Below are 18,943 nucleotides of genomic sequence, written 5' to 3'. Positions count from 1 at the left end.
GGGTAAATATTTACATTTAAATAAGGTGACACTCAGTACATTGCGTGTCCCCAAAATTGCACTAACAAAATATGGGATACCTGAATAAGGGCATCCTTGTGATACGAACGATGTTTAGAATTAGAAAATTAAACTTTTTACTTATTAAAAATAGGAGTTATCTTTAAAAATAAAGTCAAGAAAGTGCGTACAAAATATCTAACAAAGTTTAAAAAAATTCCCATTTGTTGTATGTCGCTGTAATTTTCCTTATTTTCGGCAAACATTCCAAATACTTAATTAGATTCAATGATGCAAACGAGTTATTCAAATTGCTGTTTGTTGATAAAATTATACATAACTTTCCACAATTGAAGGATTGGAAAGTCATGTGTAATGACGTCAAAGCGTGCGTTGTTTCCGCTGGACTATCGCACATTAATTGTAAATTAGGGTCACACACCTCTAGATCCCAATAAAAAATAATAATATCATAAATAATCAGAAGAAGTAGCGCGCATGTCCTGAACTGTGTGACCTTAAACCAGATTTACATCGTATTTGAAAATATTTGTGTATGAAATCCAAACATCGTTCATATAGTCGTAGTATAACGATTATAGTGTATATTATTATCAATTACAACGCAGTCTTACACCGTGTACGCGGGTTACACCGCTAGTGAAACTACGTCTAGTGTCTACAATACAGTGAGCTACCAACTTCTATAAGTATACTGTTAAATGTAAAGAGACCAATAAACAACCTTTTTATGGAGATATTGCAAATAATTCTATTTGATCTCAAACCTGTCCGATCATCCCCGTACCATGATGTCTTAAAGCAGTATTTGTTCCTGTATGTATATATGACAGCGTCTACGTGTACTATATTATTATATAGGTCGTCTACAACCATCACTTTCCTGCACTGGGAATAATTAGACAACATGGTAACAGGTAACCTCTTAAAAATTATAAAATCCCGACTCCATTATCCATATTAAAAATGAAAGACAGATAAGTAATTGCGATCTACAAATACCAAAGTAATATAGCTATAATGAATTTGCTGTTAATTAATATTACTTAATAAAAACAAAGTAAACTTTGTAATAAAAAAACTAATTACTTAATTGATTAGTTTTCTTAACCAACAACAACAACAATTTAAAACATAAAACGAAATTCTATGACATTGAAGTAAATCTTATATGTACAATGTAAAATACTAAAACGTGAGATTCAGCTTAGTAATATTAATCTAAATAAACATATATCTTAGGTAAGCAGCACAATGAGAAATAAATAAAAAAGTACTTTTATTTGCAAACCACGTCAATACGATTGACGTGCGTAACCGATATCTATAAAAATACGATTTTTTTGATAATGTTCAATTACAAACACAAGATTAATATCTAATATCTATGATGCAGATAGAACAAAAACAACAAAGTCCCCTGTAGTCCCTGTAGAGTTATATCTCTAATACATTTTATAACTGATAATCATTTTCACGGGTAATTACTAATGAGTTTATTGTAGGCTATCAATATTTTTAAATATTTAGGGTTCTCTATTGGCAAAGGAAGAGAGACCTGTAGGTTTTCACGGCAATATACCACTATATTTAAGAAAACATGTGTAACTTATTGAATAGGTTAGACTAACGTATAGAAACCTATCTGTTTTAATTTTGTAATGTGTTTAGTTTCTTACAAAAGCTGACCACATTTACTTATAAAGAATAAAAATTTAGGGAATGTTTCTTGGTCTCTACTAACCAACAGTATTTCTACATGCTACCAATAAAATGACGCTAATAGTATAATAAAGATGGCCTCGCCTATATACGAAACGATAACAACACTAAACTAATGCATAGTGCTATTGACAGAGATCATAGGTGTATGTACTATTTATTTACATATTTTGACGTGACAACGTCTTATAAGTTATAATTCGATAGAGTCCGCTGCACGCACGAAAAAACATGACTCATGCGGCGTTACCTCGCTCTGAGGCGTTCCGTGTAAGGCTTGAAGTGCAAGCGAGAGCGCGGAACGAGCGACAAAGAAGCACAATCGGACGTTGTCACGTTCAACTATCGTCAGTAAACCGACTTTACAGACAACCATTTTTTTTAATCTATAGAAAATTGGTCAGAAAATATGAGAAAAAATATAGAGTTTTAGTACAAGTGTTTTAAGATATACATATAATAATTCAGTATTTTGTGTACTACACAAACATTAACATAATATAGTCTAAGAATATAGTAGATAGCATTTAAGGAAGAAAATATTATGTTTTGAACAACCTCTATCAGTTTCAGTATCATAAACTTTTTAAACAGAAAAAACACAATGTATGAATCGTGTCTTAAATCCATTAGAATTAATCATAACATAGTTTTTCATGCTTGGTGTCACTCAACTTTTAACCTTAAGAAATTTTTAATTTTGCATGCTCATTTTTTTTTCCAAAAGATGCTATTTTAGAAGAAAGGTCGCTCGTCACAAGGATGCTGTGATATACGTTTCTATTTGATATAATCCTTTTGTATAAAAATGACATCAAGCACTATTTCTATGAAAATCAGCATAATTTCTATGGAAATTACAAAAATGTAATAACAACCCAAAGATATTAATTGTTTCAAAGTAAACTATGACTTAATTTATTTTGTTACAACCCAGCACAATGATCTCTGTCAATAAAACATGATCGTGGTTAAATGTCGACTAGACTAGAAACTTGGAGGGATTTGTCAAGGAAAGTATGGAAGAACTACCAAACTTACTTGCATCTAGACGTTATTTTCTAATACACAAATATGTATACTAATATTTTTCAAAAATTGCATAAATATTATGTTTTATAATGCTTGCTTATGCTAGTAGGCCAGTGGAAATTAACATTAAATTCGCAAAGCACGATGAAGATTTGAATTTTTGGTATGTTGTTTGGATCAGTTAGGGTGATGTAAATCCCAATTTGCAACTTCGAAAAAGTTGTGCTCGCTGCGCACCACGTGATAAACTGCGAAAATTTTGGACTTTTTTCACTTTTTGCTCTAAAAGTCATAAACAATACAATACAATACAATACAAAATACTTTATTTAACACACACATAGGTACAGAAGATAAGAAAAAGAAAAGAGAAAAACATATAAGATAGGTACACATGTTAAATAGGCGGCCTTATCGCTTTCAAGCGATCTCTGCCAGGCAACCTTTGGATAGGATTAGTTTTATGCAGTAGAATGAGATAGGTGGTGTTTAAATTAAATAAAATTAAAAAAGATAACAGACAAAAAAAATGATATAGTTAGTAGAAATAATTAAAGTACAAAAAAATAAAATAAAATACATAAATATAATTTAAAATGATATAGTTACATACATAATATATAATAATACGAAAATAATGACTATAATACACATACATACATTCATACATACAAAATACATACATACATGCAAATATATACATATAGATATATAAATATATACGTCAAATATTACAGCTGATTAAAGAAATGGTCAAATATTTCTTTTTTAAATATGTTTAGAGATTGAGCGCGTCTTATGCTTATTGGAAGAGCATTCCACAAGAGTATAGCTTGCACATGAAACGAGTTTTGGTAAAATTTGGTCTTATGAGGTGGAATTTTTAAAAGTAATTTTTCAGAGCAGCGCAGATTAAAGTCAGTGCTCTCTCGAAATTGAAATTTTTCCTTTAGGTAGCCGGGAGTTTTAGGATTAAACAGGACACGGTATAGGAGTTGGAGAAGGTGGGTGTTCCGACGCTGACGTATTGGTAGCCACTTGAGCTTTGTCCTGTATTGCGAGACGTGGTCATACTTGCGCAAGCCAAAAATGAAGCGTATGCAAACATTTTGGAGTCGCTCAAGTTTGTCCAACTGGATTTCGGTCAGGTCGGGATAACAGACATCGGCATAATCGAGGATGGGAAGGAGGAGGGATTGTGCAAGAGAAGTTCTGGTTGAGATGGGCAAGAAGTTACGGATTCTCATGAGTGAATGAGATGAGGCAAAGATTTTCTTGTTAAGCTCATTTATTTGTGGTTGCCAAGATAGTGTTCGGTCAATAGTGATGCCTAAGCTTTTAATGCTATCACTGAATGGGATTATGGTACCGTCCACAGTAATAGGGGGCAAACTAGACCAGCCTACCCTTGATATGAATGAAGAGCTGCCGATAAGGATAGTTTTGGTCTTAGTAGGGTTAACTACCAAGCCATGAGATCTACTCCAATTCATGATCAAGGCCAGGTCGTTATTTGTGGTTGCTATGGCAGACGGTAAATTCTCGAACGTGGACATAGTGTAGATTTGGAGATCATCTGCATACATGTGGGAGAAGGAAGTAAGAGAAAGAGAGATAGAGTTGATAAATATAGAGAAGAGAAGAGGAGAGAGGACGCCACCTTGTGGAACGCCAGCAGTGATGTCAGACCAGCTAGAAAATACGTCGTCAATTTTAATCCTTTGCTGGCGTCCCAACAAGTAACTTTTGAACCATACAATCACCGATGGAGATATGTTAATTGAGCGTAGCAGTCCCAATAGGATGTCAAAATCTACGGTATTGAAAGCATTACTGAAGTCCAGTAACGTGAGAATGGTGAGCTGCTTATCATCCAATGCTGACCGTATATCGTCGGTGATCTTAGTGAGAGCAGTAGCCGTACTATGTCCGGGACGGAAGCCGGATTGGAAGGTATTTAGGATATTGTTTTTATTAAGGAAATAGCTTAATTGTTCATGAACTAACCGTTCGAGAACTTTGGATAGGAACGGAAGGATGGATATAGGACGATAGTCGGAAAAGGAAGTAGGGTTTGGCTTTTTCGGCAGTGGAACGACATGGGCGTCTTTCCAGGCATTAGGAAATATTCCGTTGCTGATGGAGGAGTTGAATATGTGGGTTAAGACGGGAGCAAGGATATCTAGGATAGGAAGGATCATATTACGACCGATGCTATCACTACCGACGGCTTTGGATGAAATAGATGATATGCTCTTCTTAACACCACATACGGTGAATTGTTTGAAAGTGAACGGTTGATATTGAGGAGTCGGACAAGATGAAAGATTATTCAATGTGCGTGACTTAAGTTCTGGGTTAAATACAAGAGAATTATGGGTAAAGTGGTTGTTCATTAAATCGATATTAGTGTTAGGAGGGAGAGATAGTTGCTGCTGTTTGCCAACTCCTAAGGACTTAAGAAATTTCCAAATCTTAGCTGGGTCGCCGTTCTCGACCGAATTGGAAACGTGGCGTCGCTGAGCATCTCTACACAAAGTATTGCAGTGATTCCGTATCCTATTGTACTTCTCCCTGTTAACCGGTGAGTTATTCGATTTCAATTTGGATTTCGCCCTATTTTTTGAGTTAATAACTGCCTTGATTTCATTAGTCAACCATGGTGCCGGTAATTGTTTAATTCTTACAGGTTTAATGGGAGCATGAATATCATATAATTGCGTTAGTAACGAATTAAACACAGTGACCATATCGTTGACGTCACTTGCACCATACACCTGTCCCTAGTCCAGCTTTTCAGCGTCATCCGCCAGACGATTCAAGTCCATATCACCAAAACTTCTCTGCATGAGGATTTGAGGTTTAGGTTTAGGGGATCGCAACTTGTAGGAAAGGAAAAGGAGGTCATGGTAAGAAAAAGCCTCGGCTGGTAACTGCCCGTGCTTGCCCACAAGTTCAGTATTAGAAACAAGGATAAGGTCTAAAAGTGATGGAGAACAGTTTGGGAAGAAATGAGTAGGGTTGAGTGGCAGAACATGTAGATTGAACGAATCAACAGTAGAGAGTAGTCTTTTGGAACGAACATCATCCTTGAGCAAGCAAGTATTGAAGTCGCCCATAAGAACAATATGTTTGTACGATGGTACATATTTCTCTAAAAGCTGATCGAAGGAGGAAAAATAGTCTACGTGACAGGAGGGACTGTAAAGGACACCGAGGAGCAATTTGGTATGGGATAGGGAAATCTCGATAAGGAGGTGCTCTGCCGCATCGGAAGGAGGTGGTTGGGTCGAGCAGTTAAGAATGGAGAATGGTATATTACATCGAAGGTAAATAGCCACCCCACCGCCTGTCCTACCGATGCGATCATTGCGAAGGAGTCGAAAACCGGGAATGGAGTAACAGGTGGAGGGAAGGGAAGGCTTAAGCCAGGATTCGGAGACAAGGATAGCATGGATGTTATTATTGGATTCAAAAGACATAAGAAAATCGGGATAGTGCGCTGGAATGCTTTGCGCATTTACGTGAACGACGTTAAAGTTTTTTGAGCAGTCAGAGAAGTTACTTAAAAGTGTGGATTGAAGAGGAAGTGTAGAGCTATAGTAGCTATCTTCACTGCTGACAGTACTGTCAGATGAAGATATAAAAGAATGAAAGCTATCGTCATTTGACATAATTGTTAATAAAATATAGATATGTATTATGTTTATGTATAGATAAATTATAAATGTATAGTAATAATAATCTTATATAGTAACAAAATAAATATTTATTATCTAGTAAGTATACAATAAATTATAAAAATAATATATATATATATAATAAAAATATAAATAATAAAAAAAAAATAAACAAAAATATATTCAAATAACAAAAAAAAAATAAAAATTTGTATGCAGGCATAACCTCTACCCAAAAGTTACCTTACGTACAAGATTACGGTAATTTACGGTGTTATATAATTTTGTACACAACACATTTCAACGGCCAAAAGACTAGTATTCAAACATGAAATAGGCATTATCTTTGTGATGGCAATTGCAACATTTGACATGTGACAAATGTCAATTGTCAACTGAATTATGAGTGACACATAACTAGTAAACAATATATGTATATGGACACCTACATAGTACATATTAAACAAGTCAAAAGTTAAAAGTAAACTGAGAACCGACATAATACTAAAAGTAAAGTAATAAAGTGAAAGCTAATCGATATTATAATCTGAAACGGTGCTTCAAGTTGCATATATTAAAAAAGTAACTTAACTGAGAGAAAAGTTGAAAAACAAATTAGGATAAATTACTAAGTGCTTACTTATATAATACATGTATAAATAGCCACAAAATAAGTACAGGAGATAAAAGAAAGTATATTCTAGATAACAAGAAAGTTATGACATATAAGGGAAAAGGATTCTTACTACTTCTTGACTACTCTTCTTGATCTTGAAGCGAATTTACTGTCCTTCAGAGAAGTGGCTGGATTAGGTGCTGATGGGACCTTGCCTGTAGGCTGTTGTTGTACTGCTGCAGCATTGCTTGTACACCCAGATATGTCATCCAAGTCAGAAATTGTAGTTATGTGGTGGCGAGTACCATCTGGTCCGAGCAAGAAGATATTGCCATCACGGGTCCAGCACTTTTCAACGCCAAACCTCTTGCGAGCAGCCACAAATACTGCATGTCTTTGCTTAGTCAAGAATTCTGAGAGTGTGGTACCGGAACCTTTTAATTCTTTTTTAGCTGACCAAACCTTGCGCTTAAGAGAGACATCATGAAATTCTACAACTATGGGACGGGGTTGATCACCTTTAGCACGGCCCATACGATGACATCTGCTAAAAGAATTGACTGAGATGTTAGGTATATTCATACTGTCTGTTAAGATACCGGCAACTGCAGTATTAACTCTCTCATTCTTCTCCTCCGTCACTCCATGAATCAGAAGAATTTTATTTCTGCTACGCATCTCCTGTTGATCTACGAGCTTGCTCAGGAGGATAACCTCAGACTGTAGACACTGTAGTGATGTCAAGACAAATGTGCGAAAGACTGTAAAGTCAGACGCTAATTTAGAAGACGGGCTACCCATTGGGGCTGTTGAAATTGTCTGGAGATCCTTTTGGAACTCATCCATTCTGTGGTTAAACACTTCAAACATCTGATCAATAGACTGTGTGATGGATTCCATATTAGTTTTAGTGCAGTGGCAGTGTAAATGTTGTTGTTGAGGTTATGTAAATTTAACACTTTAGTTAACTACCAAGATATAAAGAAATGAGGATAGGACACAATAACTATTGGTTGAGGTATTTATAAACTCATAATATACTTTTAAAAAATCACGTTTTAATAAATTTCTAGAATTAAATTAGAACAGCTGATTCAAACATATGTTAACTGTCACACACCTACCCTCAAAAAAAAAAAGTATGTAAACTAAAAGTACGTAAACTATGCGTTTCCGACAAGTATGATTCAGTACATAAATTAAGGTGATTAAATTTGCAACAATTTAAGCCTAACCGCAGCTCTCTAAACGACTAAACTGTGGCCATTCGAAGATGGTTCACTTTTCCCGAAATATTGAAATTTTTAGTTTTGCTCCCGTTTGAAGCAAAATATTGGCAAAAACCGCTCGTTCTATGAGAAGTTCGTATAATAAAGTTGTAGTGCATTTAATTTTCTTTCATAAGAGCATAGAACAAAGTCTGTGAGACAAATATTTCACACACAATATCTGAAAAACAAAAAGAAGGTAGAAATAGATTTTTAAAGAATTGAAACTGAGGGCATATAAAAACATAAAAAGGATAATACTTTTTCATTTGCAGTATAGGTAATCAACAAAATTACAAAGCTAATTAAATTTGCAACAATTTAAGCCAAACCGCAGCTCTCTAAACCTTATAACAACTAAGCTGTGGCCTTTCAAAGATAGTCAGTTTTTCCCGAAAATTTCAAATTTTTAGTTTTGCTCCCGTTTGAACCAAAATATTGGCAAAAACCGCTCGTTCTATGAGAAAGTCGTATAATAAAGTTGTAGTGCATTTAATGCGAGCACAACTTTTTCGAAGTTGCAAATTGGGATTTACATCACCCTAACTGATCCAAACAACATACCAAAAATTCAAATCTACATCGTGCTTTGCGAATTTAGGGTTTTTTAGTGTCGATTTCTACTGGCCTATAGAATTCCGTGCATATTTCGAATAATAAAAAATATTTGACTTTGTGAATACCATAAAATTGACATAATATTAAAAGTATCAGAAATAAAGAGTGTTATGTATTATGTAATCAATAAGTATGTGTTTACTGAATTATTCAAACATGTCATGTGTCCCGTTATCATGGTAATAAGGCTAATTAATGTATTCAGTGCAACACGAAACTTGCTTAATAAAGATATATTTTTAGCATAATTAGAACAAAGAACTATGGCAAGAACAGGTTTATTTAAAAACGAGATATTTTAGCAAATATGAAATGAAATATTGAAAAAAGAAACACATGAATTATATGTAATATTTTTAAATAATATTATATGTATTTTATAAAATGTTTTACGGAAGATGCAGGATACACGTACGACGTGCGTACCTAAAAAAGGTCCTTCGAGCATATACTGAATAGTGAACATGAGGAGTATTTCTTATCAATATAAAAACATACACAAAAAGATTTGAGCACAATAAACTAGATGCAAGTAAGTATCTACATGGATATGTAAACAAAAACATCTAATTCGCTAATATTTGGCAAGGAATGAAAAACATCGATTAGAGGGAATCGAGGCGAGTCCGCTGCACCGCCAATAAAGCGGACTGCTGCTGCAGACTCTTGCGCAGCCCTTCCAGGGTTTGTAACACCTGCAATGTTTAGGGGTACACATAACAAACATATAAAAAATAAAAAATATATAAATTGAATGAATGTATATATAAACCTTGAATTAATGTTTTGCACTAACGTATTTGGCGCTAATAAAAAACTATGACTGTTTTCCTTAATTAACTTCTTTAAATATTTAAATTTACAAGTGGATTAATTAATAATTAAAAATTTAAGTGTTTTATTAATTACAAGATTTTGATTTATTCGACTGATAAAATATGGTTCCTGTATTCAAAGAAAAATATAGAAATATAAATATAATAAAATAAATAGTATTTGAGTGTACTGCTAATATTCAGGTATTTTCAGATAGGCAGGGAAGCATTCTTTTAAAATAAATTAAAATTTTAATTTCACACATAACACAGTTAAAATTCATATTATTCAATTGACATACCTACTACGCGATCCAACTAGCAATAGGATCGATAGAGCGCCATATTGTGACGTCACAGTCGTTAATTTCAAATTTATTTATAATCAAGTCATAAAATGTATTTAAACTTGATGTGAATCTTGAAGAGTCAGAAAAAAACCGTAATTGAAATGCAAAGCATTTCTTGTAAAATATATTTTTCAGATGATTTTTGCAGATTTGGATGCTCTTACCTCTTCCCGGGCGTACATTTTGCGTTTCGGCGGCTCCGAGTGCGGTCGATCGGTAGGGGAGGGTGGGTTGTGCGCGCGGGGCGGGGGGGCCGCTAGGGGGGAGCGCCGCGGGGCAGGGGAGTGCCGGCGGGGAGCCTCGGGGGAGTTGGCGCGCATGAAGTTCGTGATGTGCGTGCGCTCCGGGCTGCGGCGCGGACAGTCCACCTTGAATGGTAAGGGCGCGTTATGACCACAGGGATGAGACTGATCTTTGTGATCATAATGCTGGGAACGGCGAAAAACCATTATAATATGTACATTCTTTAAAATTTAAATGATTCAGTGTCAAGAAAATGACAGTGCTTATCAATCTAGAAACTACAAAACATTGGAATTGATAAATTCAACAGAAATTTTAATCTTTTAGAAATCCTCAAACAGGTTTTTTACGCCGTTCGTTGGAGTATCATGCTTAACTCATAATATTATGTAGAATTTAATAAATATTTGACACAAGTACATAACAATTTACCGTGAGGATCCATTCCGTAGGAAATGAGTGGAATACACGAAAACAATTCAGTATGGAGTCAGTACTGGGCTTTTATTGAATTTGAAGTCTAATGTCTCGATGTGGACCGATCTTCACGTTTACCTCACTATTGTATTTAAATTTTTTTTTTATTTTTAAAACGATATAAGAAACAAGAAATAAGTTTTTTTTAGGTAGTGCCTGATTTTTCTAACAGTAGTTCAACCGCTCCTGGAGTTGAAGAATAAAAATTCGAGTCCATAAATACTTAATTTCTTTATGAATATAACCTAAGCTAACTTATGGGCCATAAACAAGATTTACACAAAAACAAGATATGTAAACAAACCATGCATGAGACTTACCACAACACAACACTCGAAGCTGTGTAGAACGAAAGGTTGAGAGCATAAACACTATCTTTTACAAATAACATTACAAGTGTAGCGTTTTGCCTCTCATCCCCTCAGACCACATTCGATGATGATGAATGGAGTGATAAATAGTTAAATAAGTTATTGATAATCCATAAATTGATTAAACTGAACACATGTTGCCATCGTTTCTACGTTAATTACTTATGTAAAATTATTCACGTAGTACTATTATGAATGTAATAACAAGTAATAGTAGGTACTGATATACCTACATTAGCAAACTTCATAATATAAATTTCTTTCTATAGGTATAATAAAAACGGTTTAAGATTAAAATTGAATTAAAACTTATTAAAGCCTACAGTAATTCTATAAACATAGAAAGTTGACCTGAGTTTAATTTCATAAAATTGATTTCCTATTCTTTAAAAATTCAACATTATCGAAGAAAATCAATTAAAATGTATTTCACAAACTACAAAACCTCAGTTGATATAAGCTCTGGTTTTATATTGCTTTATGTAGCTACTAGCAGTTCACACAACTTTGCAATAAATTATTTACCAAACTTCCATTTAGCTCCAAATAAGTATGTGACAGCGTTTCAAATTTCAATTAATTTTGTTTCAATCGTTAAATTATAAGAACATGTCTCCCGATTCCAGAATAGATATTATAATAATTATTGTAATATTAGATTTCAAATTTCAATCCTGCAGAAGTGGAACTTTTGGTATGTTTTATGTCTCAAATATATTTCTGTCTATCGGATCGAGTGAGATTCAAAAGATGCACACGTCATTTCCAGCTCTGTATAAATTTCAACAGCTCTCTCTTTGTTAAAATGTTTCTCTACACTAACCACAAATATAGAGCTAACTAGAAGTTTGCACTACTCTATCCTCAAATATACGTCTCACACGGCATTTCCAGGTCTACACTAACCTCAGTGGCTCTAAGCTCCACGACTCTAGGGTTGTGTGGAGGCTCTATCGGCGCTCTTGATACAGTGACGAGTAGTTTTTCTGCTTCTCGTATTAATTCCCGGTATTTCCGTTCTGCTTCTCTATCGGCTTCTAGTAGTGGGTCTCGCTCGCGAACTGGAGGCGCGGAGGGCGCTTGGCGACGCCGCATGCGTGGTGGAGTGGCTCCTGGAATTATTGAATTATATGTTTATACTAATAAATTTAAACTAAATTTAATGGCTTTGGCTCTATAGCGGCGACGAACTTTGAATCTTGCCAAAGAAGTTTCACTTCTGACACGTATGCTCGGCACGCATGCTCTTATTTGTTTGTCCTTTCGAAATGAAAGTCTTTTTGAATGAATGATGAATATAACTATTTTATAATTAAGAAATCCTGATACAAAAGCAAAAGCAAACACTCCTATATAAATATGTACAAACATAATAAAATCCGTAAATTATAAATATTTGAGTATAATGTCTGTCTAACTGCTAATTTCCAAATGTTAAATAAATGATAATCATAAAATAATTGAACAAGCAATCTTACCAGCAGATCGTGGAGGCCGTCTCGGTGGCCTACGCCGCCTCGCGCGCCTCCTGCCCGGCGACGCACTGCTCTCAGCTTCATCCTCATCCCCACCATCCAACCCTGTATCTCCATCCGAATCAACCTCCGCATCCGATAAAATAGCCGTTTCCTGCCCTCGAGGCCTTATACCCCGATACTCTTCATCACTAGAGGCCCCTCTGTAGTACGGGGAGCGGTACAACTCAGGGGATAAGCGAGGGGATAGACAGGGGGAATAGTGTGGGGATACGTGCGGAGATACATGTGGGGATATGTGTGGGGACATGCGTGGGGACATGCGTGGGGAGATGTGCGGTGACATGCGTGGGGATTGGTGTGGGGATAGATGCGGGGATAAGTGTGGAGAAAAGTGAGGGGATAGGTGTGGAGATCTGAAATTAAACAATTGAAATTATACAATTTAGGGCTGATTTTTCAATCCTTGGTTAAAACTCATTCGTCGAATAATGTATAAAACTACCATTTTAAAAACGTATTCTAATTGTCCGTATTTGACAGTTTACGTGACATTTTAATATTATCGTGTAATACTTTATTGGACGGATAAGTTTTAACCAAGCATTGAAAAATCGGCCCTTAATCATTTAGTAACTTTTTTAAAAGTAATATATTGTGCCCTTTACCAAAGCAATCTAAAAGCACAGTAACTATTATAATATTATTTTTAACGCATAAACCACTATTACAAATATTTGTTACATATTTTATAATTTATATATAAAATAAATTATAATTAATAAGACACAGATTACTAAGCAGTTACTGGTACGGCGATATTTACCTTGGTCCATACTTAGTATGCGAATCCAGTGAATAAGGAGCATGATGCAGCACCGGCTGCTGTGGTATCTGCAGCGAGTGCTGATGCAGCAAGTGTAGCGGCTTCTTCCTCAAGGCTGGCGAGTTGGTCCCTAGCCAGGGGTTGGTGCGTATCCTGCTTCGAGGGCGAGGGGACGGAGTCGCGCATACTGGAGGTTCTGGGATGTACTTGCGGCTTTGTACACTGGAGCGCCGCTGGAATTTTATGACATATTGTGTAGATAAGCTTCATTATTGTATTACAATAATTTATTAGTTATTTTATTAAGCCTATTATCGGCTAAAAAAATTGATAAGCAAAATGAGTATGATTGTTTAATAAAGCTAAAATTGTTAAATCAGCATTTCCTCTGATACTTTATCAAATTACGAATTTAAATAACTGCATGGAATAAACATGGTTTTGAATAACAGCTAAAAAGGTAATTTAATTTTAAAAGTCTTAATATTAATAATATATCAAAATAATCAATAGTCAAGCGGCCCTCTATAAAGTAAGAGAGCCTTACAAAAATTGCGCTCGGACTCCCAGCCGGCAGCCGGGCGCGGGTGGTTTAACCAATGGGTGTCAGCATCAGTGCTCTCACTTTACGATCACAGCGCACTATGCTCCCCAAGACAAGGAAGGACTTCCTCACGAAGTTGGGGTATACTTGTCAACTCTTGGAAACATTTCACAAGCGCGATTCAGAGTACTACTAGCGTCATCTAGCGGAATACGGTAGTAATTACTGATAACTTTTAACTATATTTTAAATGCATTCTTTTTCTTTTTAATTTATAATTTAACATGATATTACACATCATTCAATATTTAAATAACACTAAATACTATAAACGTTCATTAAACTGTATTTCGAGATATACCTTAAAAATATACATACCTACCTATTATGTAAGTACAATCTTTTCACAATATCAGCGTTTTTCATAATACAAGATGAATAAAATCAAGGAAGATTGTCAAGGAAAATCCCTTATCCCTTACAAGACGGATGGGCTGGGTCCTTGAAACAACCAAAAATGTATAACAAAGAATGATAGCTACATTACAATATGTATAACGGAAGCCGGCTCTTAATCCGAAACGTCAAGATTTTCTCCATCACGAAAAAAGCTAATTTATTTATTCCCGAGCACGGTTCAGGACAGACTGATACAAAAACAAATCGAGTTACTTTGTGTCTCGAAGTTAATAGACTATTAACTTTATATTGGTTTTGCTTGAGCGTCCCTTGACAATTTGATCCGGTCCAGTTAATTAATAACGTAAACTCATGAACGCTTCAATACGTTTTCTAACAATAGAAATATATTCACGTCGCTGATAACACAATGGATAGGATAATCCGAATTTAACTAACATAACAATGAATTATTATCAATCATCCGACTACGTGAGATGCGTAGTTGTTAAAATATACTTACGTTTTAGTAATATAGGAATACTAGCTAACCGCCCGCGGCTTCGCCCGCTTTGTCTAAAACCTAATAAATTAAAACCTTCCTCTTGAATCACTCTATTTATTAAAAAAAACCGCATCAAAATCCGTTGCGTAGTTTTAAAGATTTAAGCATACAAAGGGACATAGGAACAGAGAAAGCGACTTTGTTTTATACAGTACTATGTAGTGATACTATACTATATACTATACTATACTATACTATGTAGTGAGTAGTGATGATGATGATGAATGAACAGATAATAATCTAGCCTCAAACTATGTAGTTAAAATAAAAATGGGAGCTCACCGATGCGATGGGAGCTTAATGGGAACGTATATGTTTCAAATATTGATTAGATACTATTAACAATTCCATGAATTATCATTATATAAACTGTTATCTTGAAACGTAATGGACCTTACAGTAAATAAGTAAATGTAATGTAACAGTAAAGGTAGCTTTCGAGGATGTAGGTCTCCACTTCGCTCTAAACCAGCACTTAAAATATGAGAAACAATTACCATATTGACGGAATACCTAATCGAATTCAGAAATTCTAAATACTTCCGATTTAGAATCCTTGTATTCAGCGAAAATTACATCCATTTATCAATGTCCGCTGCGATTAACGCAGTAGGTATAATTATTTTTTTATTAATCCCTTCCTGCAGGTATATTATTAGCTCTCGCATAAAGGGTTACATTTTCAGCTATAACCACGTTACCGCACCTTTATCGAACGCTTTACGTATGCAGGAACCAACTAATGGAATTTACTCCGACGTGAGCGATGAACGTATTTTCGGATACATTTCCACGAACATACGAAAATACCTCCTATTCGCATGTACTTAAAGCTGAAATTGGCACAAATTGCCCTCATTAATCCAGGATTAGTTAACCCTCGCTATTAAACTTTAACTCCTACCTAAATTCAATTTTCCTAATTCGTAACGACGTAATTTACAAAGTTGTTCATAAATCGTTGGCTCATGTGTAATTATGCAGTAAATTTGTTCTTTGTAACTTTCTGCAATTATTAAAGCATTTATTCACAAAAGCAAAAATTGCAATTATTTTTTCTATATTAATAATGAACGATAACCACTTATAACTACAACAGTCAAGTTCCGTTCCGTTCGTAGCACATCTACGAGTATGTTGTATTTAATATTTTACTTATTCTTAGGAACTAGGTTTGAAGGTGCTTTGCGCTGTACCTAGTATCTAATCTGTGACTGTACTCATTAATGTAGGTACATAACTATATATTATTTATATCCAATAATAAATATTAAGTTACATCTGTTAATTAAAAGCTCGTTAAAAATCCGTTTGTGATAAGTATTTTCTACATTTTAACCTTTATTGATTCCATGAACAATGTATACATACACTAGCAAAGAAAAACATTTATTGAAAATCTATTACGTACTTTTGAATTAGAATAAGGCTGTTTTTATTTATTCGTAAATACTATTCCAAATGTGGTTTCCATTCCCACTTCACATATTACTCAATCCAACTTTCCACTCGCAATAAAACCGCAGCCTCAAAAAGTTCACGAGAACCGCGAATGCATTTGAAAGTGGCATCAAAATAGCACTCAACGAAGGTGTTAAAAGATAAAAATCTTCAATAGGGACTATTACTGTCTAACGCCCTTAAGCCCTTACGCTGGCGCACATACGTGGGAGCCGGGAGTCGGGACCGCATCACTTATTTCTATTTATGGCACACCCCTGTCATCTACCTGTCCTCGTATGAAAATAAAAGGGAACAGCTACATGCAAATGTCACCTCACTTGCTTTTGTTTACGCTAGTCTTGGCCGCTTCGTAGTGGATATGTTTGTGGTATAGGATGTAAGTGATGACGGTATTGCTTTTAGAAATGTTAGAGAAATATAAAATATCTACGATGTATATCATACATATAACATAGGATTTTTTCAATAATCATTGGTTATAATACGTGAGAAACAAAATGACTGCTTATCTACTTCTGCATGCACATGGGATATTTTATTTTACATTAATTTTAAACAATTTCTCCAATAAATTGAATAGATATAAGTATGTGAATTCCACTGCCTCTTGCTTTTAAAATTACTGTTCCTATTATGCAGGAGCGAGAATTCTAAAGCGTTGGGTACATTTATGAATGAGAGTTGTGGAATGTTGCGGATGTTGGCACATGCTTTGTACGAAATTCCCACCTTTGATCTTACCTTAGCTGGTTCGTGGTACAGGTGTGTGGTCGGTGGCGTAGGCGGTGGCGGGGGAGCCACAAGCGGAGCGGCGAGTGGAGCGGGAAGAGTCCCAGGAGACGTTCCATCTGTAGAATATCCCGTGCTGTACGCGCTTTCAGGCGACGACAGATGCGGCGGGGCTGGCAGGCCGGTAGTGGGAGGGGAGGGCTGCTTCGTTTGCTTCTGTTTACGTTTCTTCGCCCGCCCCAATTGCGCTTCCATCCATGACTTGAGCCGCGCGCCCAGCATGCCGCCGCCGGCACCTGCTGCAGAATGAATAACGAATTCAACCCTCTGCCAAAACAACCAGGACATGCATAGATAGGCCTTTTTATAAGATTTCCTTTTGTAAAAATAGTTTTACAACAATAAGAGCTGAACTTAATACGCGAATTAAGGTATAATTGGCTTCCAATAAAACTGTCGCTGACAAATAACGTAACCAGAGTATAAATTAGCAATTAACATAAAAATTCGTCCAACAACCATCAACCGAGCTGTTAACCCCAGTCAGCTTTAAATGCAAAATAACTATCAAATCGATGAAGCCAATCCATCGCTTCATTGCTTCAGGCTGAATACATTACGGCTTTAACTTCGTTCGCTTTATGATTTTTAATTTCATCAACCACCAGGCTGATGAAATGACTGAGGGGATAAATAAGTTCTTTATTTTAAAAATAATTTATGATAAATTAGAATAACAAACAATCTTCTTTATATCATGTGTGTATTTTAATGTACCCGGTTCATTTTAGCTACATTCATTTTCCAAGTCGAAGTAAGAACAATATAGTCGCGATCTTGGAAATTCGTAGAGGGGTAAAAACATATTCACGCGCATAAAGGGCGCTTGTGAGAAATTATAAAAGGTTTTAGAGAAACTGTTTAAACGAAGAACAAAAGCGGTACAATTGTTATGCCAACATCCGTTCCACTTTCCTCTTATCGAACCTTTTGAACTTAATAAAATGTGTAATAAAATGTTTAAGTGCGCTGTCACATGTCGTTCGTACTACGGATGAATTGTCGACGACTCAAGGCAATCCCTCGCATAAAATTTAGTTTTATCGACAGTTTGTTCATGGCAATCTCGTTGATTTCGTGTACATACGAAACAGAATTGATTTCATTCACTCAGAGTGCTCGAATGTAGTTCGGGAATAAAGGAAAATAAAATTGCTTCTTATTTCTATGCTCGAGAGAATCGGTTCCATCACATCGAAATGATTAAAGTCAGCCGCATTGATAGGCAACCGCGCTCATATTTCTTTATTATATATATCTTTCATAACAGTGCTTTATACTCCAAAATGAAGTAAGTGTTGTGATATATGCGTTATTTTCGGTTATGTGAACCAAACTCCTTATGAAAAACCTTTTACGATATTTTTTTATTTCTTTTCATTTCCTATGACTTGAGAGCAGGTTTTCGCATTAACCATTGTACCATCAAAAGTCCCTGGAAATATTTGCACAGCTATTGTCCGTTATTAATTTCCAGTTGAGAAGAATTTATGAACATCCGACAAAAGGGGTCGTTCTATAGAAAGGGCGAACATTTTAGGTCATTAAAAATATCATTATTTCCTAAGCGAGCGGGATACTTTCCCTTTGCAAGAAGACCTGACCCAAAAACTTTGTTATATCGCTGACCTGTAAAAACTTAAAAACAATGACTTCACGTTTAACATT

The 18,943-nt window shown here is 35.3% G+C and overlaps 1 protein-coding gene and 1 non-coding gene across 4 annotated transcripts; both read right to left on the bottom strand.

Annotated features, from left to right (window-relative positions):
• Positions 1-9,551: 9,551 nt before the first annotated feature.
• On the bottom strand, positions 9,552-17,497 carry LOC149907588 (uncharacterized). 3 transcript variants are annotated; one of them, XM_090102352.1, is made up of 7 exons: positions 17,228-17,497; positions 13,515-13,747; positions 13,048-13,104; positions 12,692-12,939; positions 12,120-12,325; positions 10,287-10,490; positions 9,552-9,652 (listed from the first exon to the last, which is right to left on the bottom strand). In XM_090102352.1, the coding sequence occupies exons 1-7, from the start codon at positions 17,495-17,497 to the stop codon at positions 9,563-9,565; spliced, it is 1,308 nt and encodes a 435-aa protein (XP_089958478.1). In that variant the 3' UTR covers positions 9,552-9,562. The 3 variants fall into 3 exon arrangements, with proteins under 3 accessions (XP_089958478.1, XP_089958479.1, XP_089958476.1); XM_090102353.1 differs by having other exon boundaries at positions 12,692-12,927; positions 13,060-13,104; XM_090102350.1 differs by having other exon boundaries at positions 12,692-13,104.
• LOC149907589 (U4atac minor spliceosomal RNA) lies at positions 14,056-14,181 on the bottom strand. The gene has a single exon (XR_016456861.1). It is a non-coding gene; the product is annotated as a U4atac minor spliceosomal RNA (small nuclear RNA).
• Positions 17,498-18,943: the final 1,446 nt, after the last annotated feature.

The sequence above is a fragment of the Colias eurytheme genome, chromosome 6 (assembly GCF_061535395.1).
Source record: "Colias eurytheme isolate Ceu_HAF_F1 chromosome 6, ilColEury1 Martin Lab GWU primary, whole genome shotgun sequence".
In the NCBI taxonomy this organism is placed as follows: Eukaryota; Metazoa; Arthropoda; class Insecta; order Lepidoptera; family Pieridae; genus Colias; species Colias eurytheme.
The sequence above is the reverse complement of the archived record's forward strand: the minus strand, read 5'-3'. Positions and strand labels throughout refer to the sequence as shown.